Here is a 26,733-nt window from a genome sequence, read left to right as displayed (position 1 = left end):
ATGCCTTGTAACTAAAATGTAACTAAAATAGCAGCCTTATTTTGTTGTAGAAGATAGAAAAACCTGGTCCTATAAATACCTTCTAGGGTCCTGTTTTAATCCAAATTTTATCTGTCTTTTATTCATCAAATACTGTAGAGTATACCAAAATATTGTCACCTTAGATTTACGGTTATTTGTACAGTAACTTTTTCAAAGATTTGTTACATTTTAGATTTGTGTGTGTGTACATTCATGTATATGTAAATACGTGGTATATATGTGTGTGCATCACATGCACACCCATGCCTGCAGTGGCTAGAAAGAGAGCATCAGATACTCTGGAGCTGGAGTTACTGGCAATTGTGAGTTGCCGGTGTAGGAGCTAGGAATGGAACCCAGGTCCTCTGCCAGAGCAGTAAGTGCTCTTAACTGTCAAGCCATCTCTCCAGCCTCAAGTACATTTTAGATAACATTGTATTCTTTCCATTTCCTTTACTGCAAGCTGGTTTTCAGAATTGGAATTGAGTTGTTAGAGAAGATGAATTACCTAAGAGCACTCTAATATAGGAGACCAAATGTCAAACCTAATGTAGCATAAGATGCCTAGGGAGGGCACTCTCTCCCCATTATTCGGCTTCACGATGCTTTACCTAGAAAGGAATACTTTTGGTAAAACATTCAGAGTTTTATCTGACTGTGCATCAACATCTTGTTCTGCTTGAAAAATAATTTTATCAACGGGAATTTTAATGCATAAGTGAACATGTAGCATCGGGTGGGATCAGTCATGCATCAAACCTGATTTAATGAAAAACTTCTGAAATTTTAGAATAAAGTAACACGTGTAGATTTATACCTGTGTGTTCAATTAGAGTTTAACAATTAGTAAAGCCTTTTGCAGAATGTATACTGTGTAATCTATCCATAAATGTAACGAATGTTTTTCAAAATACTAGTAAATTGAACCACTGAATATTTTCTGATTTCTAGAACACACATCACCATGTCAAACTATCAAGTTGAATGTTTTCTCCCAAACTCTCCAAAGAGATACATTGGCAAGAGAGTTTATTCAGTACAAAGGATAATATGGTTAAAATAATTACTCCATGGTACAGCTAATTTATACAATTCACCCATCCCAAGCTATCTGAAATTGTCAAACATTGTGGCACTTTCTCTTATATAAACCTTTTCCTCTTTATAAAACCGACAGGTGGGACTAGGGAAATGAATCAGTACGTAGTGTTTACTGCATACACATGGCGACCTGAGCTCAGTCCCCAGCACCCATGGAGAGAGCTGAGCTTGTTAGTTTGTACCTCTAATACCAAGGCCGGGGAGGAAGAAGGAGACTGCTTGGTGCTTGCTTGGTGCAGTCTGGCTGAATTGGTGATCTTTAGGTTCACTGCAAGATCATTTATAACAACACACATACACAGACAGACAGACAGACGTGTTGTTTAAAAACACACAGAGACTGATGGGTGGATGGGTGGAAAGACAAGTGAAGCACAGCATTGAGAAGATATCAATGTAATTAATCTGTAACCACAATCCTATTTCAGTATGAAACTGTAGGTGATGGTTTTGAAAATTTGTATAAAGAACCGGGGAAATCCCGAATTCCCACCCTGTGACAGCTGAGAGCACTTCATCCTTCCCGTCTCTGATGGCTTTCTGGGGAAGGGAATGGTCTGAGTTATTCGTGACAGTGGAGACATGTGGCCCATTATCCATTACTGCTGGAACAGCTGGAAGAGGAGCTCATCTGTCAGTAGCTTCCTGGTTGCCCACAGAATACCCCTCTCCTCCACTGCTGCCTCCACCCCAGGCTGTCCCTTCTCCCTCCAGGATGAAGCTTACAGACAGTATATCGATTTTGGTTTTTGGTGGTACAGAAGCTCATTTAGAGATGATAGGGAGGGAGGTTCTTACTGTATCATGCAGGCTGCCCTTGAACTCATTTTGTACAGACTGGCCTCAAGTTCTCCACCCTCCCTCAACCTACTCTCAAGCTAAAGTCACAGAATGCACCATTATATCCAGCTTGATTCCTAATTCTTCTTTATTTTTTAATTTCTCAGAATGCATTTTAGAACCTTTGAAGTATGGCAAAAAAACAAAAACAAACAAACAAACAAACAAATAAACCTTTAAGATGTGTTAAAGAAGCAGCCTTAAGATTCCTGCTAACATTGTGGATCTCTGCAGATGGGCACACTGGTGGGGAACCATGGCTGGAGAGCGCCTTCAGCCCATGGCATGCACAGGCAGCTCGCCTAGATTCTTGAGCTGTGCAGCCACTCAGCTGTCTAATGACAGCAGTACCCAGTGCACGAAGAATTGGGAGCTTGACCGAGGAGTTCAGATGGGTCAGGTTTTAGTGTTTCCCTCAGATCACAGAACACTGTCAGAGTCAGATCCAAGGACTCAGAAAAAAATGATAGAAATGATACTTATCTCAAGATGTAGCTGAATTCAAATGCTGGGCATATGTAGTGAAGGACACAGTCCGCAGAGCACAGCACACTGTCTACGAATCCGGCATGCCTATGTCTAGAACGCTCTCATTACTAGCAGTGTTGAAGTGAAGAGCAAGGGTTCTGGGTTCAAAATCTTGCATCTGTCCTTACCAGCCCAGGCAAGCTACATGTATTGCACCTAGAGCAGAGGTTCTCAACCTTCCTAATGCCTGGACCCTTTAATACAGCTTTTCATGGTGTGGTGATTCCCCCCCCCCCCCCCCATAAAGTTTTTTCGTTGCTACTTTGTAACTAAAATTTTGCTACTGTTATGAATCATGCTGTAACTATCTGACGTGTGACCCCTGTGGGGTGGTGACCCAGTGCTTGAGAACTGCTGACAGAGGGTGACATGTGCCAGGCAGGCAGTGTAACACCAACTTTCATTCCAAGCCTTTTTCACTTTTTTATTTTGACAAGAGTCTCACTAAGTTGCCTAGGCAGGCCTAGAACTCGAGATCTTCCTGCTCCTCCCCCTTGTAGCTAAGGTTACAGACCTGAGCCACCAGTCCCGGTATCACAAAAATAAATTTTAGGGTGGGGTGCTACCTTACCAGGTAACGTGCAAGCGGAGGACCTGAGTTTGAATCTCTGGTAGAACACTCAGATAAAGCTAGGTGCAGTGGTATGCGTCTGTGTTCATGACATCTCTATAGTGAAGTGAGAAGAGAAAATGAAAATCTTAAGAATCTGAGTGGCCAGCCAGCCGGGCATATGCATCAAACAGTGAGGGAGATCCCGTCCTTAGAGGCTGAGGATGTGATGGCCAGGGTTGTCCTCTGACCTCCATGGGTGCTGTGGCATGGACACACCTCTACTAATGCACGGAATTTTTTTCAAAGTTCTAAATACTCTTTAGACATAGTTATGTGAAGGATATTTGTCATCTGCCCCAGGTCACAATGAGTCTGACTTTACACGCACACTGTTGATGCTAATGGCATCCTAGATTAAGGCAGACTCCAGTGAAAAGCATCCTGTGTGGGTGGTGAGATGAGTCACGTGGGATGGAGAAGCCATCCAGAGGAGAAGAGGGCTATGTAAGGGCCAGAACAAGAAGGAAGGAAGACGAGGCAGGGGGAGGAGTCCTGACACAGAATGGCATCTACAGAGCAGGCATTGATGAGAAGTAAGGCTGCCAGAGGTGGGGCCGTCAGTATCATCTGTCTTGTAGATGGTGAAAACGGGCTAGTGGCAGGAGAGAGCCAGCCTCTGTACTAGGATGAAGAGAATCTGGAAGCCTCACTTAGGGCCATTGGCAGGAGAATGGGAAGAGAGAAGAGAATTGGCCACGCTCAGGATGACTTTGATTTGGGACTTCAGCAGTGTCACCAATACAGAATGTGAAAGGACTTCAAGATGGAGAACAAGCTGATCTGAGGATAGCCATAACAGGCTGATGAGAATATGGTTGTGAAGTTAGGGTAAAAATTCAAAACTGAGGGTACAGACCCTAGAGGTAAATATTGGCAGAGTTAAATCTGAGTCTGGTCCCAGTGGCAGGAAACAGCTAGATTAGATCACAGAGTAAGGGCCACCGTACCTTTTTAACTGGGGGTAGGGAGAGGTCAGATCCCACCATGTAGTCCTAGAATTTCCCAGGCAGACCTGGCTGGCCTCTAATGCAGGATCTTTCAGACTCCTGAATGTTGAGGTGACAGGCATGTATCCCATGCCAGCCTATAAGAACCGCAGTAATTATCCTCTGTATGGTTAGCCCAAAGCATGGCTTCTTAATGTCTCACTTTTCAGCAAAGTACATGGTATGCCAGGCATGTGCTGGGTGCCGTGGACACCTGCACTAGTGGACTGAGGCACCTCCTCAGTGACACGGGTGGTAAAGCCATTTGCTTACTTCAGGGTCCTTAAGTCAGGTACGGTGCAGGTGGTTCATCGTTGTTGACTTTCAGGTGATGACACAGCCAGGACAGATGGCTGTTTTCAGTCAGCTTTCTTGAAAGTTTATGTGGAGAGTAACTGTTCTGTATGTTTGGTTATTCAAAGGGCCTGAGGTAGTGTGCTTGGGTCCTTTGTAGAATTAAGAATGCGGTGTGAATGAGTGAGTAAGGTGAGCCTGATCTCTTCAGAAGTGACGGTAGTGTGGCCTCTCTGGTGACGTCACTGTTTTCCAATGGAGTCAGTCAGAATAATTATTCCATTAACATTTGACCCTCAAGTTGCTGGGCAAGAGTTTTAAAACTAGGTCTGTTTTCCTCTCTTCACAGTGTACACCTGTTCTCCTATCCCAAGTGTACCTACATTTTAGAGCTAATTTAGGGGTACTAAGTAGATGAATATTTATAGAGAAGATGGGGCCCCTTTTCCACCTTTGTTGGAGTGAGAAAAGTTTCTTCTTGATTTATAATGGTGTGTATTTATGCATGGTGACCAGGGAAGCATGGCGTTGGTGGCTTCATGGTAGTAGCCAACTAGGACCGATTGCTCTGTACATGACACCAAGTGCTCCATACATGACCAGAAAGCTATCTGGAAGCAGGTTGGGTTCTAAGCCTCTAGCCACGCCTTGGCCATTTGGCAGTATCCACCATCTGGCCCATGTGTAAAACTTCCCAGCCTCCCCAGACAGTGCCAACAGCTGGGTCCCAAGTGTTCACAGGGGCAGGAGGGAGCCATTTCACATTCCAATGCTAGCAGGTGGATAGGCAAATTTGAGTGTATCCTGTGCCAAGCATGGCAAGAACATGTTGTAAACATATGAAATGAGAAGAGGCCTTCTAAGGGGTCCAAGAACAGAGCGGGCTGAGCTTCTGCAGAGAACTCCCTCCTGGTAGGTTCCTGCCTCACCAAGGCAGCTGGAAGCCCCTGAGCTGTGATGGGAAATAGTACTTCCTGGGCCAGGTGTTGGCATGGACACTCAGCTCCCCATCAGCACTGCTAACACCACTCCCTGCTCATGTGACGTCAGGTTAGAGCACACCTGTTCACAGGGGCACAATAAGGGAGCCTGAGCAGGTTCCAACTTCGTTCGAGGGACTCTCAAACTCTTGGTTGGATAATAGCTAGGCTGTTAAATGTCTGTACAGTTTTGTTCAGAGAAATGTTTTTAAGTTATTGTTTTAAGAACATGGAATTCTTGTCATGCCTTCTTAAAAAATACTTTTTATCAGGTCTTTGAGAATTTCATGCAACAATTTTAGGTCATACCTTTTCTCCAGACTCCCCCCGCCCCAGATCCACTCCTCCCCCCAGTTTTGTGTCTTTTTCTTTCCACCCACCAAGCCCAATTTGCGTGCCATGGATTCATGGATGTGTGGCCTTTCACTGGAGCATGGTTCACCTACCCATCAGCTGCAGCCAACCCTTCCTCCCTCCCTCTCTACCTCCTTCTTTCCTTCCCTTCTTCTTTCTTTCTTCTGACAAGGATTCTACCTGTATTTCCTGGCTGTCTTAGAAATAACTCACTCTGTAGACCAGGCTGGCCTCAGACTCAGAGATATGCCTGCCTCTGCCTCTGGAGTTCTGGGATTAAAGTCGTATGTATTTAGGTGGTTCAGTATTAAGTCCCACTATGGCTAGGAATTAAAGCTCTGATGACTTACAAACTAAACTCACACAAGTCCCTTGTCTTTAGAATCAGGACCCCATACACTCAAAAGACTGAATCTTGATCACATTCATATCACTGTGAGACTTTTTCTGAAGTGTTTTTATAAACAATGATTTATAAATGAAGTTTCAGGGATGAATAATATAATTCTATTTTAATTAAAGTTTAAAAATTTTTAAAAGGCAAGTTTTCTAAACATGTAAGATATGACATAAAAATCTTTATGGAGTTCTTTCTTGAAAAAAACAAGTCGTTCTTATAAGAAATGTTTTTATCATAAAAACATTACCAGGATTCCTATTATAATTCTCACCACTAAAATAATCTTAAGAAAAACTTTCTGTTCAAGAATTGACATATGAGGCATATTGCATGAACACTTTATTTGGTTTATAAACTTTAATTTGGCAGTTTTTGATTTTGGAATCACAAGCCTCTCCTTAAGCTTGTATGACAATATTTCACAAATTATTATAGCCATCTTTCTAAAATAACAGTATCTCTATGAAATGTTTATTTCAGAGCCTAGTGATCTGACTCTCAAAATCTACAGAGCGGAGTCCTACGCCGGCCTGCAGGAGTTTAAGGCAGCCTTAGAGGATCTAAATGCAGTTCTCTTCCAGCTTCCCAACTGGCCTGAGGTAAAGTGTTCACGTGTGTGTGAATGGTAGCCTTGCAGCTGTGAGGAACTTCAGTTACAGCTACAAGTCTTAACAGAGTAGACAGTTGGCTTCTGATGAAATACGTAGTTTGGAGCTAAGTCAGTAACATGTTTACCACATAACCTTCAAGGCATGAGTTCAAGTCTCAGAATGCCCGTGAAAGCCAGGTGTTCTGGTACAGGTTTGCAGTCCGAGGGCCAAGGAGGCAGAGCCAGGGAGAGCCCTGCAGCTCATGAGCTGGAGTCTGAAGAATGGGGCCAGAGGTTGACCTCTAGTCTCTTTGCACACCTGCCTACACATGCACAAAAGAGAATCCTTTTTGGAAAGAAATATGTAGCTTCCTGGAAGTTTACATGATAAGTATTTTTTTCTTCTTTTTTTCTACAACATAATATTTTTGTTGATTACTTGAGAATTTCACCTAATGTACCCCAATCACACTCACTTCCCAGTTCTTACAGGTCCACCCCCAACCCCACACTCGAGACCTCCCTTAAGGAGGGGGGAAAATTAAGCAAATTTTATTGTCAGAAAGAAATTGATTATGGGGGGAAAAATCCCAAACCTTTATTTCCTAAGTAAAGAACAAACAATTCATGACACAGAAAAATAGTATATAAATTTTTATATAAAAATTTCAACTTGATTTATTGTAAAGACAGATTCAAACAGGATTTACCAAATGCGTTTAGTAATGGGGAGAACTTAGTCCTTGAAGCTGGGAGATGCTGAGAGGTTGCATCGTTACAGTGAGGTGAGGTGACTACACAGTAGGTTTGTACAGAAGTTGGCCTTGCCTAGGTGGTTTATACACACACATACACATACATACATACACACACACAGAGGCTGGCCTTGAACTCAGAGATCTACCTGCCTCTGCCTTGTGTGTGTTGGGATTAAAGGTATACATCATCACCACCCACACCCAGCTTGAATTCTTGATGAAACAAGGAATTTCATTCATAGGCATTTTAATACACACACACACACACGCACACACACACATAAGGAGAGACAGTGTAAACAAAAGACAATAAATTAGAAATGAGGACAATAATTAAAACCACAGATAATTTGTAGCACAGGATTTAGTCAGTTGATTACTTTGATCCCCTCACATTCTGTAGATGATAGAAGCACTGTATCTTAGCCTGAATATATATCCTACTGTAGTTGGAGTTGTTGAATTATTTACATATACAGGTTATTCATTAGACACATTTGAAAATTACTATTTAATTTTCATTTGCTAAGAACTACAAAATAATGACCTAAATTTTACCTGCGTTATTTGTCACTAATAGTTACAAGGTAATTATTTCAATTTTACGGCAGTTATTTGTCACTGGTAATGATCTATTAAATGTATTCAAAGAAGTCACTCATAGTTAATATCACTCATCCTGATTTTAAGATGAAATTATTTATATGATTTTTAATACATGCTGTTGATACATCTTAAAGTCAGTAGATCTACATGTTATTTTATGTTTCCCTCAAATAACTGTCATTATATGAATAACCTCTAAATTAGCAATTTGGGGAGATTTGCAGGTAAGATTACTTGCTGCTTTTCCAGAGAACGTGAGTTTAATTTCCAGCACATAGAGCGCAGTTTATAGTCACATGTTAATTCCAGTTCCTGGGGATCCAGACACCCTCTTCTGGCCTTCTCGGGAATGCTCATACTCCCCCCAGTCCCCAGAATAAATAAGTGTTTAAATCCGTAATTTCTCAAGTGAAGGTCATTTTGTGGGCCTCAGTTTCCCCATTTGGAGTTCTCTTCTTTGGACTTTGGAGTAGCAGATAGGTTTTCCATATGTATGATCCTTCTCAGAATTGCCCAGTTGCAGAGTTGGCACATCTGAGAACCCTTTCTTTCCCCGATGGTTTGGGTAAACAGTTCTGTGCATGAAGTTCTGTGTGTGCTTTGTTGAAGGTCTACTTCAGGAAGGGGAAAGTTCTCCAGGACGCCGGGTACCTAGGTGACGCCTTACAGCTCTTCCTTCAGTGCTTAGCCCTGGATGAAGACTTCGCACCTGCAAAGCTACAAGTAGAAAAGGTACTACTTTACCCATGCCATTATTCAAGGCAGAGACGTACTGGAGTCTTAAAAAAGTAAGACAAGGAACATAAGAAGGAATTTTATCTGAGGAACAATTTGGCAACTAAGTTTTTACCTTTAATATATTGAATTCTGTTTTTTTTTTTTTTTTTTTTCTTTTGAGATAGGATTTCTCTGTGTAGCCCTGGCTGTCCTTGAACTCACTCTGTAGACCAGGCTGGCCAGGAACTCACAGAGCTCTGCCTGCCTCTGCCTACTGAGTGTTGAGATTAATTGCATGCACCACTACCTCCTGACTTGAATTCTTGATGTAACCAAAGACTTCCATTCATATATACTTCAATGCAGTATTTGTGATTGATTAATACAAATGGTTCCAAATATAGGCTGAACATTCCCAATTTGAAAATCAAAACTCTGAAATTTGGGGGATGGGATACCATGCCATATGGGAAAAGATTCATACCTGACTTTATATGACTGACTGGTTGTAGTCAAAACACAGAACACAAGAGCACTACCTTCAGTTTATGGGTACAAGATATACCTGAGACAGATTTTGTATTTATTCTTGTATCCCGTTCCTAGGATAACTATCTGTAAACACTCCAAAATTAAAATGAAAAAATTGGAACCCTTCTGGCCCCAAGCACTTTGGAAAGGGGTATGCATTGTTCAGTCAGAACCAAGCTGATCGAAGGTGCTTTCCTTATACCACACTCAGGAATCTCTCTGATTCCTCTGAGTGAGAAAAGAAATCCAAAGGAAAGGACATGGCTGCTCCTAGGTACAGTGGAGGAAAGCGTTTATTGTAGATATGTAGAAGGGCTTTAGCCAGAGGCAGACACATCTGGGAGAGGCAGAGTAGACATGACCAGTGAGCTGGGCTATATGGGAGAGTGGGAGGAGAAAGGAGAGGGAGAGAGGGGAGCCACGTACAGCAGCCAGGAGGCCAGAGGTACAGAAGGGGCTGGTAACCAAATGGCTAGATTATATAGGAAAAGAGCAGGAGGGGGAGGGAGTACAGCCCAGCCCCTGGGCTGGAGAGTTCAAGAGTAGCCAGCCAAACCTTGTAACAGGTGCCGATGAACTTGAAGCTGTTTCCTACTTTCTCTTCTATGAGATTTAGCAAATCTGGTTTCTTTTGAGGTCCTAGATCCACTTGGACTTGAGTTTTGTGCAGGGGATAGATATGGATCTATTTGCATTCTTCTATATGTAGATATCAGTTAGATCAGCACCATTTGTTGAAGATGCTCTCTTTTTCCCACTGTATGGTTTGGACTTCTTTATCAAAAAATCAAGCGTCCATAGGTGTGTGGGTTTATTTCTGGGTCTTTGATTCTATTCCATGGATCCACCTGAACCAATACCATGCAGGGTTTCTGTGTTGTGTTGTGTTGTGTTTTGTTTTGATCTCTATTGCTCTTTAGTACAGCTTGAAGTCAGGGATGATGATTCTTCTAGAAGTTCTTTTACTATTCAGGATTGACTATCCTGAGTTGTTTTTCCAAATGTGAAGTTGAAAATTGCTCTTTCAAGGTCTGTAAATCATTTGTGTTGGAATTTTGATCAGGATTGCATTGAATCTGTAGATTGCTTTTGGTAAGATGGCCATTTTCACTGTGGTAATCCTACTGATCCATAAGCATGGTAAGCTTTCCTTCTTCCAATTTTTTCTTCGATTTCTTTCTTCAGAGACTTGAAGTCCATGTCATACAGATCTTTCACTTGCTTGGTTAGAGTTACACCAAGATATCTTGTATTATTTGTGGCTATTGTGAAGGGTGTTGTTTTCGTAATTTCTTTCTCTGCCTGTTTTGTCATTTGTACACAGGAGGGGTACTAATTTCTTTGAGTTAATTTTATATGCAGCCACTGTGCTGAAGTTGTTTATCAGCTGTAGGAGTTCTCTGGTGGGATTTGGGGGATTGCTTACAGACACAGCATCTGAAAAGACGGGATCTTTGCAAAGGTTTTTGAGAAAACCCACTGATCCTAGCCATGTGACCTCAGTGTTCAGAGAAGCTGCCACATATGTTGATGTATGGCCTTTTGAAAGGATCACCTGGGCCAACAAGTAATACAGAATGCCCTGGACCCCACCTCACTGAGTCAGCATCCCTGGACCCTGGATAGCTTCCTATTGAGTGAATTATTGCTCGAACTCCTATGGAAGACATACTCTATTCACACTGTGACTGTTTCCTTGCACTGATTTGTGGATAACCAAAACTCTATGTCCCAAGAAGCTTAACCCTCAGACCTAGAGTTTAGGAAGCACCTGCTGTGCAGAGAAATATGGTGTTTTATAAAATGCCCTGTTTTCTTGTAGCCACTCATTCCCTGTGTCTTAATAAAACCTGTTTCAGCAGGTGACTGGGATTTATTCCTTGCTTGAACACCCAGAAAGTTTCCTCATGCAGCCAGCTGCGTTTGAGCTCCCAGGTGTTGCAGGGCAGCTGTTGCTTGTCCCCAAGCAAGCACTCAGCAGGAGAGGCCACCGTGTGGCAGCTAGTCAGTGACAGGCTATATCCAGTGTCAACACAGGGACCTGTAGAGGGCTGTGTTTAGTTCACATTCTTGGGTTCACACAAACTCAATAGTACTTCAGCTGCAACACAGAAATGCACTGTCATAGGCCCCTTGACCTCCTGACAGAATAGGGCTTACTAATAGATTAAATAGTTCCACCTCTCTTAAAACCTCTTCCCTTTATAATTCTTACATTTAAAAAGCTAGCCATTCCCTTGGGTACTCTCATAAGCCACTTTATATCGTCCTTTCAAAGGTTTAAACCTTCTCCCCTTTTTTTCTTGAAGTGATATGATCCCTATTGAGACATACCGTGGTTTGTAAAACTTAAAAATATATCGATTCTTTCCTGTTCATTAAAAATAGTGTCCACTACAAACACCTCCCAGAATTTGAGTAGATAATAGGCTTATATTGTTGTTCTTCACCAGATAGTATGTATCTTCTATTCTATTTTATAATATTTCTTACAGATTCTGTGTGACTTATTGTCACCTGAAAACGTAAAGGAAGGCCTGAAGGAGTCTTCCTGGAGTTCATTACCATGTATTAAGAACAAACCTCTTGGTTTTCCATCAGTAATGGAACAGCCACACGCCCCTGCTGAGCTTGGCCTGAAGCAGGTAAGGGATGGGAAGATGACATTTGTTCGCTACACCCACTTCCTTAGAGCTGAGACCCCACACACACACACATTCTCAGGGTCAAGCATTAGAGTCCGCTGAAGTGTATATTGCCTACCTGGTTATAGTAACAGGATCTTGTCTGCAGCTTTTGATTTATACTAAAGCTCTGTACGTAATATCAGTGTCTTAGAACATGCAGATAGCTATAAATATTTTATTCTCAGTCTAGGAGCATCTGCGTCAGAACTGCTGTTCTAAACAGTGCTGTGACATCAGTCAGCATGATACCTAAGGCTCTATAAATACTGACAAAAAGTCATTTATCTTCCCTGGTTTCAAAGTTAAAAAGTTCTGTTAAGCTAGGTTCAAATGCATATTATAAGGAGTTGAAATCTCGGTTCCATTTTTCTTCTTGGCAAGGAGAATAAAGGATGGTGAACAGAGAGGATTGCCTTTGTTTATTGTGTTCTGCAGACTGAAGAACAAGCGGAGGATGCCCCAGAGCCTGTCAAAGGAAGCTTAAACCGTGCTCAGTCAGCACAGGCCATCAATGCAGCGGCAGTGCCTGCCAGGGAGGATGGCTTAAAGCGTGTGTGCTCAGAACCTTTACTGTCCGCTCAGGGAAAAGGTGTTCTGCTGAAAAGAAAGCTATCTCTCCTAGAACAGGATGTGATCATGAATGAAGACGGGAGGAATAAGCTCAAAAAGCAAGGTGGTGAGGCTTTCCTTCTCTGGTTGCCCCGTAACGTCCTGACTCAGAATGGCCTTTGAGCCTCTTCCCCGAGAGTAAAACCCATCTGTTTTATTTAATTAGAATCTTCCAGTGAAGACTGTATGTTCTCAATAGCTTATGGTGACATCCCAGAAGAACTAATAGATGTCTCAGACTTTGAGTGTTCTCTCTGTATGAGGTGAGTGAGTCAGATTTTATAAAGATGATTATGTTGCTGTAAATATGTAGCATAGATAAAGGGAATGCTAGGTAAGACGAGCTGACAGTATTGAGCTACGAATCAGAAGATGAAGTTTTAGTCCTAAGGTTAGCTTTTTCCAATTTTGAGGAAACAGACCTCTGGATATCAGAGTTCTGCATTAAGAAAGTGGGGCCAGTGTTTGTACAACACAGGATCTGGGTAGCCTGGCTGTCTGGAACTGACTCTATAGATCAGGCTGGCCTTGAACTCAAGACATCACCTGCCTCTGCCTCCCACTGAGTGCACATCACAACTGCCTGCCTTACTGTGTATTTCTTCAGTGAAGCAGGGTGTAGCTGTTAGCCTGTGCTGGATTTGAACTTAAGATTGTTGTGCCTCATCTTCCTGAGTGCTAGGATTAAGATACTGGGTTTAGATATGTGTCCCGCCATGCCAGGTTAGATCACACTTTCCCTAAAGTAAGCTTTTAAGTTAATATGCAAAGAAATGGGTTGCATCGTACACCATCATACTTGGGCCATCAGAGTTGGTTGAGAGTATCCTTCTCTAGTATATTTTATGTAGAAAGGCTTTAGTGAGACTATTAAGGACCATTTTTAACTTGATGAGGCTGTATCAAAATCTAACGGTCACCAATGGCATACATCATTTGCTCTACCTTTGAGCAGCTGGCTCAGCCACAGCTTAAGGGTTTGGTAGCCATGTGTGTCCAGTAGTGGTGACTACAGTAGTCAGTGCAGCTCTGGGCCCCTAGAAGGGTACTTTTGTTGTTCATGGTCTTTCAGAAGGTGCAGGAGGCCACAGTACTGGTAGGTAGCATTGCCCTCTCCCCCATCTCCTCTCCCACCTTGGCCTCCTGACACCTATAAGCCTGTAGTTCTCAACCTTCCTAATGTTGTGACCCTTTAATATTTCCTCATGGTGCGGTGACCCCAACCATAAAATTTTCATCGATACTTGATAATTTTAATTTTGCTTCTGTTTTGAGTTGTAATGTAAATATCTGATATGCAGGATATCTGAGATGTAGTGCCCAAAGGGGTCTTGACCTACAGGTTGAGAACCACTGCTCTAAGTAGTGATTTATGTTATGGTCCATTATTAATGGATACGTTTCCAATGCAGAGGCTCCTGATGTGAAAGCTAATGTGTACTTTGTTTGATTTCAGGTTGTTCTTTGAGCCCGTAACAACCCCTTGTGGACACTCATTCTGTAAGAATTGTCTTGAGCGTTGTTTAGATCACGCGCCATATTGTCCCCTCTGCAAAGAAAGCTTAAAAGAGGTAAGTGCACATTTGTATCTGTTTATTGGTCATAAGTTTGGGAACATGGTTCGGTTTGTGCCCAGCCACAGAAAGCATGGCTTCATTTCAAAGTGAGGTGAATGATACATCCTCGATAACCAAGAACACACTGCTGAATTGTATTGTATAGGAAAGCCGTGTTGTGTAAGAAAGGAGAAACTGAGAGCTGAGAAGAGAGAGGGCCTAAGTACCTAGTCCTCTCCACTTGGATGGTTTGTTTGTTCGGTTGGTTTTGTTTTGTTTTAAGGGATAATAGGATAATATAATTAGTATAATATGATAATGTAAAACAAAAACTAACACATCAGAATTGGACAAGACAAACAAGCAGAAGGCATAGCGCCCAGGAAAAGGCACAAGTAACAGAACCACTTTTTTGCATATTCTTCTAGAATCCATTAAAATGCTAAACTGGAAGCCATAATACACACACACACACACACACACACACACACACACAGGACTTACAGGGTAAAAAGAGGAAAAAATAAAATAAAAAGTAGTAAGGTAAAATTTTTTAAAAAGGAAAATCCCTGACCCGATGTTGTGAGACAAGGAAGCTCCAAAGATGCCACCGAGTTTGGTTTTGTAAGAAAAGAAAAGAGCCAGCCACCTGCTTAGGGCAGGTTCAGTTTTAATGATGACACCACTGAGGAACACTGCTGCCCTGCGTCTCACCCAGACTTGAGGCCTGTTGCAGATGTCTCAATGCCTGGAGCAACTGTCCTGTAGAACCTCCTGCGTGGTGGAGACGGCCCAGCTTTCCTATCTGTCTGGTGGACCCAGCCACATGTATATTCAAGCCCTGGAATTGTGTCTAGAGTGACTGAGGGACAAGTTTCCATATTGTTCAATTAACTAGAATTTAGGGAGGCCCCTGACCAGTGCTTGCCCCACTGGACACGTAGCTCTAGGAAGTGGTGGCAGAACAGAGCAGGCAGCATCCTCCTCATCTGCAGCCAGAGATCAGCCCCTGTGATGGGACAGACAGTGGTGGTGCTGTCTCCTGCCCCTCTCTGTCAGGATCCAGCTTCATGGTGCAGTCGAACTTGAGTGGGAGCATCCACAGGAGCATGGCTCCCTGTGGTGATTTATAGTGTGCAGACAAAAACATCTGCCACCATTCATTTATAAAAAATAAACACAATCCCTATAAAAATACTTACACAGAAAACACAGAGGCATATGTTGCTGCATTTGATCTGTATGCTACATAACAAGCTGGTATGTTGAAAACATACACAAACACACACATATGCACACAAGTGCACAGACATAACACATCCATGCACAATGTTTTCAAAGTCAAGAAATCTAAGATAAAGTTACCCTTGGAGGGTTTTGTGACAATGACTTGGCATAAAGTATATTAAACATGGTATTTTTCTCAAAGTTTAGATATTCTTTGCTATAATTACTCTTGTTTTCAAGTTAACTATTCAGTAAATTACTTTCATTTAGAAATATTTAGTCTTTAAAAATACTAGTAGTTTGAAGGAAAACCTTGAATATACTATTTGAACACATAACTGGATGTTTAAAAATACCCTGTTTCCAATGTTGATGATACCTTATGTTGGATCATTGTAAAGTACAAATTATATCTATACCTAATAGTATGTAATTTGAAAATAATACTGATGTGCTTGCATGTTTCCTGCCTGCATTTTACTGTCCTCTTTTGCCCATTAAGTCTGGTTTAAAGACATGAGCTTTGCAGCAGCTTCGTAGAGAATGGCAGTATTTCCCTGTTCTCTTTATTAATTTAACAGAGAACAGTTAGAGGACTGCTCTGTGATGGAGTTAGCCTCATGATAAAGTCCTGATGTCTGCACACATACAGTCTAGCAGAGTCCACTCACGGCCTCCTCTTCACTGTAAGAGGAGTACCTCTCCCAGTGTGTCTACAGGTCAGCAGCCCTGTAGGAACTTGCCAGAACTACTGATTCTCAGGCTCCACTTACCCCGAGCCAGAACCTGGAGTGGGTCTTAGCAATCTGTATTTTCACAGGCCTTCCTAGCCAAGGTTGAGAGCTGCTTCTGTGGCCACCTTCCCTAACTCTAAATTTCCCATTGTGTCCTTCATTATAGCTTGACACAGCTGCCATTTCTATTGGTTCCACAGATGGAGGGATGGCTTCTCTTTGTGACTCTGCACCCAAGAGTTCTTTCTGACTACTTTATTTACTACATGTGTATTTTCTCTGTGTACTCTCAGCTTAAGTGACTTTTAGTTGAATTACAAAGACTTATCTATTCATATTCATATGAAACAGTGCAGGGATGATGGGTACACCCCTTTACTGTAGTAAAAACAGTAAAACATACAACGTAAGGTAAAAGAGGAAGACATCATGAAACATGCGGTCTGACTCTGACCTGAGAGAGCTTACATAGACAGCAGAGGGGTGGATTTTTTTTGTCAGCCAAAACAATGATATATGCTCCATGTGGACAGCCACTTTTCAGAGTCTGTAGCGGGAGCACAAATGTACCGGGTACATAGAGGCGGGGGATAGACCATACAGGAAAAGCAGCATGCTGTTGAAGTCTGACTGAGAGCAACATTAGAGGAAAACCTAAGAGAAAAATTAGATAGGTTGAGTGGAGGCATATGCCTATAATTCCAGTACCTGGGGTAGAAGAGGATCAAGTCCCAGGCTAGCCTGAGCTACACAATAAGACCTTACCTCACAGAAACGGCAACAGCACTCTCAGCAGAAAAACCTATGTAGAGATTTTATCTTTGAAAATAAACAAAACAGCAGTTGTTTTGACTTTCTGAAATAAGGCAAGTGCATTCTTTTCTTCATCTTCCTTCTGCTTCTTAGAAATTTGCTTGTGTTATGGGAGATGGCAGGGGCCAGGCTGGCTGCTGCCAATAAAAGATTAGTGCTCGTGGCAGGGCACTTTCTACACAGGGGCTTATTCCAGCTGAGTCTCCAGTCTCACACTGGAGCCGAGGCCCAGGCAGGTTTATTGTGTAGCTACAAGAACTGCAGGGTTCCCCTCATGAATTAAATGCAGTTAGAATTGAGTGTGTCAGTCTATAACAAAGGCTTTGATCTCTCAGTTATACTGTGCCCGCTTTATACTGTAGGAAAGCATCTGCTGGAATGTGAAATACTTCTGTCTTTCAGTATCTAGCAGACAGGAGGTACTGCGTCACACAGCTGTTGGAGGAGTTGATAGTGAAGTACCTGCCGGATGAGCTGTCTGAGAGGAAGAAAATTTATGATGAAGAAACAGCTGAGCTCTCCCAGTAAGTCTCTTCTCCTTACATTAACCGAGAGCCAGCCCAGAGCGAGCCGGATACTGTCACTCAGTCCAGCACAGAGGCATTTCGTAGCGAAGTATTGATCAGGTTTCTTGTCCTAAGCAGGCAGGATCATGAACCTGTCGGTAGAGTCCTGGTGTGCTTGGGGCATTATTGGTACAGCTCTTTGGAGGAAGCTGTATTAGAGGATAGGAAGGGATTTCCTGCTCAGACAGCAGGCGGCGCAATGGGGTAGGAGTGAAGTAGGTAATGGCTGGAAACACAGGTCTCCCACATCCTGGAACAGGAAGAAAGAACAGGAGATTTTAACAGCCCCTGTGGAATGGTCATCTGACACCCAAAGGGGTCGCACTCCACAGGTTGAGAATGGCTGAGATTGAAAATATGAAGGGACGCCTTAGGGGTCAAATGCTCAGTAGAGATACCAGTGGGAGACCATCCAAGGCAGTAGGACAGGGAACACCCAGAGGCAACTTTGGGGTGTTAGAACTGTCCCCACTGTGGGGACTGGTCGGAGCTGGGTAGGTTTGCCCCGCTCTGCCTGCGTCTAGGTCTTCCTTTCTTGTTCTTTTCTCTCCCTCTCCTTAAACACTTTTGACTTCTCGATCGGTCACTTGGATCTCTCAGAATTTCTTTGGAAGGTTTTTAATTTCTTGGCTCTTCCTTCACTTCTCTCAGCTCGCACGTTGAAGAACTCTGTTAATGTTATGTGCCGTTACTATTTAGCAGTAGTTTGCCTTCTGCTGTTTTTAAAACACAAGTAGAACATTGGCTCTTTCACTTCTAAAACGGAATGAATTGTGCGTGTGAACTTGACTTTTCCCATGTGTGTCCATGGGAAGTCTTCACAGGCCAGTTGCTGTCAGGACAAGGTTTGTAAGCTTTCCTTTACAGGGCCTGTAGTGATTTTTCCTCCCAAGAAACCGATGTTTTATTGTGTACTTTTGTGATAGAAAATATTGAGGTGAGACCCCTGTCTCTTTGGGAATTCAAGGCTAGAAAGGAGATTGGGTGACACTACAGACTGAAGCATTGTGGTGAAGCCAGCCCACCCTGAGGAGAGTGTACGAGAGGAGCCGAGGTGGAGGGAGAGCTGAGTGGTGCTGAGACGCCACGGGCAGCCATGCTTACTAGCTGGGCTACGTTTTAACTGCACTTTTGTGTTAAGTACCAAGAAAGTTAGTGGTCATGCAGCAAGAACATAAAAGGGAGAGAAGCAAATCTTGAACCCATAGCCCTGGTGCGTGCTCCCCATGACCTTAGTGGAGCACATGGGACCATGCTGGCTGCTTTACTCCCTGTAAGTCAGTGCAGCCCTGGGCCTCGGAGTGGGCAGTGTGGACCCGACTCAACCTCCGCATGCTTTACTCCATCCCCTCTCCTCTTTGCAGTGCTGACCTCCAGCTGTGCTGCTGTGAGCATTCATTTCTGCATCTGTAGGCTTGTTTCTAAAAGGAAAACTCTTGGTCCCAAGGATGCTTTCTACCAAAGAACCTGTGGTGTTTCTGATGTGGAGTCAAATGCCTGTGTATGCTTTTTTTTTCTCAGTGCCCCCACGAGGCTAGGCTTTCTCATCCTTGATATCTGGGCATTGTCTTGCCCCTCTTACTGTTCACAGTCTGGCAGAAGAAAGGTATCTGTCACTCTAGTTACCCGACAAGATCATTATTTTGTTGAATTCTCTTTGTTGATCTTTTGAAAATATCACGGTTAAGAGTTTTTGTCCATTTTGGGCGCCCATTTGTTTTCTTTATGTCTTATGGATAAAAGCTATAACTCTGTCCTGCATTATAAGTGTCTTAAACAAGTTCTCAATATAAAATGTTATGATAAATTTCCTTTTGATTTTTAAAAAATAGCTCTGTATGGTACCTACTATTTTAGAATTCCAGCTTATAAATATGAGAATCATAATCAGATTTAGTTTCAGGAACTCAGCAGTGTGAACTTGATGAAGGGGAGCCACTTCCTGTTCTAGTCAGGAACCAAGAGCACATATTTAAAACAGGTTTTGTTGTTGTTATTGCTGTTGATATTTATACATCAGTCTTTTCCTGTGATAAGACTTAAGGTTTTTGCTATGGTAAACCTGATGTAGTTTTGCTGTCTGATTTGGTTTATAACAATGAAATGTCTTCTCCTTCAGCTTGACCAAGAATGTCCCAATATTCGTTTGCACTATGGCCTACCCCACTGTGCCTTGCCCTCTCCATGTGTTTGAGCCCAGATACAGACTCATGATCCGAAGAAGTATCCAGACTGGAACCAAGCAGTTCGGGATGTGTGTCAGCGACACACAGAACAGGTAGGCTCCTGGTGAACTTTGACACCTGTGTTTACACCTGAGCTCCCTTTGTACCCAAATGAGGCTTTGCACACTCATGCTTAAGCAATGTTTTTCTCTTAGCTTTGCAGATTATGGTTGCATGTTACAAATTCGAAATGTGCATTTCTTACCTGATGGGAGGTCTGTTGTTGACACCGTTGGAGGGAAGCGGTTCAGAGTTCTAAAAAGAGGAATGAAAGATGGATATTGCACTGCAGACATTGAGTATCTGGAAGATGTCAAGGTATACAAATGGTTCTTTCCCAGTGCATTCTGGGCCACTGTCTCCTAGGGCTTGCTACCAACATGTAAGAGACATTTCTAGACACAGGAGCCAGCTCTTCTCTTTCTCTCTCTCTCTCTCTCTCTCTCTCTCTCTCTCTCTCTCTCTCTCTCTCTCTCTCACTCTCTCTCCCTCTCTCTCCCTCTGTGTCTGTGTGTCTGTGTCTATATGTATGTATGTATGCTGATAGCTTAGATGGGGTTGATGTAGCCTCTCGATGATTTTGAGACCTAATTTACCAACTGGAATTAAAGTAACGGAAAGTGGCTGTTGTTTTAAGTATCAAATTGATAACAGTTTCTACAGGAAAGGCAGGATAAAACATAGGTCTTACATTAGCACTGTTCACCGGTCTATTCCAGCCCTTTATCAGTCAGCATTTCCTGATTGCTGGGCATCTTCACAAAGAGTTCATAGAGTTTTCACAAATCTGAGATAGTTAACAGATACAGAGAGTAATTCGGAGTCTGTGATGTGTAACAGGAACGATGGAAGGCTGACCAACTCAACATCCTGTGAACTCTCCTTACACCGTGCTGCTGCTCTGCTGATAAATGAATGTATTGGCTTGGTGTTGCCTGTTATCTCTTATTAAAAAAAAAAAAAAGAAGAAGAAGAAGAAGATGTCATGTGGCAAGAAGCAGGGACAGACAGGTCTCTGAGTTTGAGGCCAACCTGGTCTACTTAGAGAGTTCCAAGGATGGTTGGGAATACATAGAGAGACCCTGAGGCAAACAAACAAACAAAAAGATGTCATGGGAGATATTTTGCTCTATCAATCAGGGCAGAATATTTTGTGAAAGTTTTAGTTGATTGATAGTCTTTGTCTTATGTGTAGTTGGCTATGGAATTGTTTGCTAAAGATTGTAAAACCCATAAGCCTATTTTAATTTTAGGTAAATTTGTATAATGATAGATCACGTCTGATGACAAAGTCCTTTGGGCAGGCGGCTGAACATATATGGCTAAAAGCACACATCCGGCAGCGTAGCAGCACACTGGACGGGTGTTTAGAAGCTGGCAGCCTGTTCGGGAGCCTGGGGTCACTTCTTCTCCCCTTTCATATGTTTCAGCTTGTTGCTTTTGCTGTTGTCTGTTCTGGTCCAGAAGACCTCATTCTGTTATTTACCTTTCTTCTTGTGGTAGTAGTTCTATTTTCTGTGATGGCTAATGAAATGTTAAGCTCTATTTAATTGTTGTAGCAACGTTCTTAACCTTTAAAAACCCCGCTTTGGACATTTCTGGTTGTTTCTCAGCTGGTTTTGTTTTTCCCTCAGAGGTGCAGCTCTTTGCCATTTTGCTCATTATTTTTGAGCACAGCCTGTGGCTATATCACATTATGGAAATTACAACTGATTGTAATGCATAGTTTCCATTTTCATTTTACTTTTTTCAGAAGTAAGAATGTGTGACCTTTTGTGTCTTGTGTCTTTTGTATTTCAAAATCTCCCCATAGCCAGTGGGCCAGGAACATGGTCCATCTTTAAGAAGGGTGAGTTCCTTGACCATGTACCTCTGTCCTGTAGGTCTTCTTGTGACTGGAAGATGTCTTTCATTTTACATTTGCCATTTGGTGGTCTAAAGGGTGCATGGAGAAGATCATGGAGGGACCTACAGCCTTGGACACTTATGGCAGAAGTTGAAATTATATATTTTATTCTCTACCGTTTGACATGGCAATGTTTTAGCAAGTATTTTTGTTGCTTTTGACCCAGTTCTTCCATAAAGGGTGTGTTTATGGCTGCCTTCCTGTGGCTTTCTGTCATATGTAGCCCAAGTGCCCCATTTTTCTTGTCACTGTAGCAACTGCTCTACTCCAGTTTGTGTAGACCTTTGAACCAGAGCTCATTGTCCATCATACTTCCGCTTTCCCGGGCTGTCAGTCAGGTTGCTACCTGCTCCAGGTGGAGACCAGGCACTACTCTTCCCAGTGAGTCCTGTCAGCACTCTGTAAGGCAGAAACTTAACCTGCTATTGCCGAGAATAACACTCTGATAACCTAGCACCGATGCAGACATTCCCATTTTCCCAGTGTTCCGTGGGGCTGAGGCTAAGGGCTAGGAAGTCACGGAGATCTTACTGACTGTCCTTCCTAGATTGAGAACGGAGAGGAAATCAGGAGTCTGACAGAGCTGCACAACTCGGTGTACTCACAGGCCTGCAGCTGGTTTCAGAATTTAAGAGACAGATTTCGAAGCCAAATCCTTCAACACTTTGGATCAATGCCTGAGAGAGAAGAAAACCTCCAGGTAGGATAGCTCTGCTGTTGCTGGGTCTCCCTTTCTCATGAACCCGACGAACACCTTTCTATGTCCCCATCGTTAGCATGATGGCTGTATTCTCTAGAGCACTGGTACCTGCGACATGTAGCCCAGGCAAAGACGCCTACAGGAAAGAGTGACACAGAGGGAGGGAAGGCTTGTCTCAGGATGTCGGGAGGGTTGTAAGCTTTGGAATGGATGCTAGCTTTCATTAAACTGTGACTCTGAAGCCACCGTACCTCCCAGCCCATCAGCTGTGCCTTTGACAGTTGAGAGATGTGTGATTTTCCCATGCTTTAGAACATCTGCTCTCCTCTCTTACCTCCTAGCTACCGTTCACCAGTCAATCTACTTTTGTCTCGTTGCGTGTAACACTTCCATTACCATAAAACTATCATTCTTGGGGTCCTGCTCAAGTACTGGGGTTTACATCAAAAACTAAACCTAATTAGTAATGTGATTTAGATTCTTTCTGTGCACTGAGCTCCACAGTAGCAATTGCAAAACCCATTAGGAGGTCCCTTACCCTGAGAAATCCAACCACAGGCTCATGAGAGAACCAATATTAAGCAAAACGTTTCAAATTGAATAAAGTCTTTATGGTTAAAAGATGATTAATGTCACAGTGGGTTAGCTGTACATTTATGAAGGTTGAGCAATAGTAGATCCAAGTGTGATCCATCTCTCACTCTGTCCTTCAGAGGTTTGTCTGAGTCTCTCCGACCCCAGTGAGTGTTTTATGTCAGCATCCAGACCATTTCCAAACTGAGGACTGGACCCATGCTGTGCCTGTGTTACCCATTGTGGTACATTTATCCTGACCACCTGAATCTGGTTAAACATTGTAGAAGTATGCTTTCATAAGACAAAGCAGAATAACACAATTAAAACCTCCAGAATGACTTTCATAAACGTCTGGACATTACTCCCCATGGTCCTCTCTTCCCTCCTCTCTCATTAGCTGCCACTGGTCTCTGTTAATGCCATATTAGGAGACAGGGAGACAAAGCAGCCAGTGTGTGAGACCCAGGAGTGAGGGTTTGTAAAGGACATTTATGTTGGAGGCTGGAGGAGCGAGGTCAGCACCAACTGCACCAGAGGCCACAGAATCAATCCCTCAGCAGTTCATCTGGAGCAGCAGAGCACCGTGCCTCACTGGAACTTGTGGAGAACTTCAGTTCTTAGAACCCTGGGAGCATGTGTTTGTCCATCAGTCAGAGGCAGTGGAATGGGTGGGTCTCTAGAATCTTCTGGAAAGCTGCCCCCCACATTTTGCAAGAGTTTCCAGAGAACAATGACCCCTTTGTCAATTTCTGCATCTGGTAAGATTGCCATTGGCCTGATTGAGTCTAACCTGGAGACATGTGAAGGATAGGCTTCTGGGAAACATTATCTCTGGAATGCAGAAGGAAGGGGACGTGGTGCAGAGTCCAGCAGTGGATAGGGAGCCATCACATAGGCTCTGCCGTGTGGCTTTGACATTGTGAACGTTCGTGTTTCACAGCTCGTGAGCACCAATGCAGTGAGCGGTGACAGAAGCTGTTGAATCCTGTTGTACACATTTAACGATGCCTCTGTGGCTGTGTGTCAGCCATGCAACATACACTTGCTTCCTTGCCAGGAAGTTAGCATTTTCTCACCCTTGCAACGTTAATTTTTCAAACTAAATCAGAAGCCAAATCTTTTCTCTTTTTTTACAATTCCAATTTTTGAATAAAAATGTCAACTATCAACAATTAACTTTCTGCAGTTCTTTAAATAACCAGGTCTGGCCCCACGAGGCATTTGGTACTATCTGGAGACATTTTGAACTTTACAACTGGAGAGGTGCTGTTAGTGGCTAGCTGAGGAAGGTGAAGGTGCTGCTGGTGGACTACAGAGCACAGAACACAGCAAAGGGGCCCCTGTAGAACATAGCACAGGGGCCCCAGGACCCAGATGTCAGCAGCCTGAGGCCAAGAGCCTGACCGGGTATTAACAAAGAGCTGACTGTGGAGTCAGGGCCAGATTACAATCCTAACTCTAACATATGAGCTGAGAGACCATGGATGATCAAATCACTGTCTGTGGGCATCGTAATCACCTGCCTTATATTATTAAGAGACTTAGGATGGTGATGGTACCTGGCACGTAGGTCAAGTAGGTTAGGTTTTTGATTTGTAGTTTTACTATTACATTAACTCTGAACTGTTGGTTGGTTTTAGGCAACACCCAATGGACCGGCATGGTGTTGGTGGCTGCTGGCAGTCCTTCCTGTAGACCCAAGATATCAGCTCTCGGTACTGTCAATGAAGTCTTTGGAGGAACGATTGACAAAGATACAGCATATTCTGACTTACTTTTCTAGAGACCAATCTAAGTAATGAACTGCTTGGATCTCACTTAGCTCCCTCTTAGCCCAGAGGCTGAGAAGCGGTCAGATCTTACTTTAACGTCACCCTAATCCGGCTCCGTTGACGGCCGGATTGTCCGCTGCCTTTTGCACACCCAGTGCTGGTTTAAGAAATTAAGGAAACTTTTCTTTTCTTCAACCTCCTGAATCTCGTGGATCTGCAAATGAATACCTTCAACTAGGTCCCAGACCACTAAGAACTTGCACAGAAAACACGCACTGAATGTGTGTTGAACCTCGACATTGTGATGAAGTTGCACTACGTACCATACTGTAAATGAACTAAACTCCGTGTATGTATGACATGTGCGTGTGTGTGCATGAATGTGTGTGCGTGTGTGCGTGCGTGGGTGCACGTGTGCGTGTGTGTGTGTGTGTGTGTGTGTGTGTAGGTGTGTATGTGGTGTGTGCGCTTTTTCTCTGGCTTTAAATTTTAAAAGACAAAAAAAAAAAAAAAAAAAAGCAAAAAAAAAGCCATAGAGAGTGAACTTGCTGAAGGTTCTCTGTTGCCCACGTTTACAACAGTAGTCATAGGAGTTTTCGCAGATTGAATTTGCCTCAGATTTATTTGTCCTGATGCTTCTATTTGCACAAGTATGTAAACTATGGTATAGAGTATCATTCTTTTTGTTGGAAATCCTGCTCTTGCTGAACTGTCTTGGCCATTGACTATGACACAGTCAACTATTTATGTAAATAGGTGCATCCCGGTGGCCGGCAGGCAGGGATGCAGAACCCAGAGCCAGTCTCCAGGAACAACTGCGAACCTGACACGGTACTGTGCATCCATTCATAAAATACTTAAAACTGTGAAAATATGGTTTACATTAAAATGTACATAAAGGTAGATGGAGAACTCAGTTCAGCCAGTTGGCTTGTACATTTTCGGGGCTTTTCACATTAACTGCCCGTCTATGTCATTAGAGTTTGACACAATAACTTGTATTTAAGGAATTATGTAGTGTATAAATCGGTTGAGGGTCTGGGGGAGGAGAGGAAGCTTAATGTAGGACTAAGCTTGTAAGGTTTGTTTTGTTTTGACTCTGGTCTTGGTGCAAATGTTAGTTATGCCTTATTCATACCACAGTTAGAGCACCGTGCTGTGACATGGGTATATCCATGCTGCCCGGCCCTTTTATAATTATTTGTTGCAGATTTGTGACTGTCTCTATTAACTTTCTTTTATGTAAGTAATTTGTACAAGTTTCTTAAGATTTTTGCTTTTGCTTATTTAATTTTGAATAAAAGCTAAATTCATAATACTTTTTTCCCCCTTTAAATTGTAAAGCCATGTCAGAAAAATACCAATACAGGGACCAAGCTACATACAGTATAGAACACGTGTTTGGTTGCCTGTTTTGTGACATGAAGCTTATGTTGTGGAATTGTGGGGGTCAGTGGGAGGTGGGGCCTGAGGGGTGTTTGTCTGGGACACAGTCTCTACTTAGCTCTGGCTGTCCTGGAGCTCACTTTGTAGACCACACTGGTCTTGAACTCAGATATCCTACTGCCTCTGCCTTCTGAGTGTTGGATGTCCTGCACCATCACACCCAACAAATTGTAGTTTTTAAAAAAATGTTTTTTTATTATTATTGGATATTTTATGTATTTACATTTCAAATATTATCCCCTTTCCCAGTTTTTCCTCCTCAAATGCCCTCTTTCCTCCCCGCTCCCCCTGCTTCTATGAGGGTGCACCTGCCCACCCACTCCTGCCTTACCACCCTAGCTTTCCCCTGTGCTGGGGCATCAAGCCTTCATAGGACCAAGGACTTCCCCTCCCGTTGATGCCAGATAAGGCCATCCTCTGTTACATATACAGCTGGAGCCATGGGTCCCTCTATGTGTACTCTTTGGTTAGTGGTTTGGTCCCTAGGAGCTCTGGAGAGTCTGGTTGGTTGATATTGTTGTTCTTCCTATGGGGTTGAAAACCCCTTCAGCTCTTTCTTAGAACATTTTATAAACAAAAAATGTGATGTCTTGAGGTT

At 42.9% G+C, this 26,733-nt stretch overlaps 1 protein-coding gene across 3 annotated transcripts in view; it reads left to right on the top strand.

The window, feature by feature from the left end:
- The window catches only part of Lonrf1 (LON peptidase N-terminal domain and ring finger 1), a 30,829-nt gene extending 4,822 nt beyond the window's left edge, over positions 1 to 26,007 (top strand). The window contains exons 2-12 of one of the 3 annotated variants that reach the window (XM_034520800.2): positions 6,598 to 6,716; positions 8,680 to 8,802; positions 11,814 to 11,963; positions 12,441 to 12,678; positions 12,781 to 12,877; positions 14,071 to 14,185; positions 17,347 to 17,468; positions 19,630 to 19,788; positions 19,891 to 20,053; positions 22,189 to 22,341; positions 24,558 to 26,007. In XM_034520800.2, the coding sequence (XP_034376691.1) occupies positions 6,598 to 6,716; positions 8,680 to 8,802; positions 11,814 to 11,963; positions 12,441 to 12,678; positions 12,781 to 12,877; positions 14,071 to 14,185; positions 17,347 to 17,468; positions 19,630 to 19,788; positions 19,891 to 20,053; positions 22,189 to 22,341; positions 24,558 to 24,716 (1,598 nt within the window). In that variant the 3' untranslated portion in view covers positions 24,717 to 26,007. The other 2 variants (XM_034520799.2, XM_076914032.1) reach the window with 2 other exon arrangements.
- Positions 26,008 to 26,733: the final 726 nt, after the last annotated feature.

This window comes from Arvicanthis niloticus, chromosome 16 (genome assembly GCF_011762505.2).
Source record: "Arvicanthis niloticus isolate mArvNil1 chromosome 16, mArvNil1.pat.X, whole genome shotgun sequence".
In the NCBI taxonomy this organism is placed as follows: domain Eukaryota; kingdom Metazoa; phylum Chordata; class Mammalia; order Rodentia; family Muridae; genus Arvicanthis; species Arvicanthis niloticus.
Note: the sequence above shows the minus strand (reverse complement) of the source record. Positions and strands in the feature narration are given on the sequence as shown.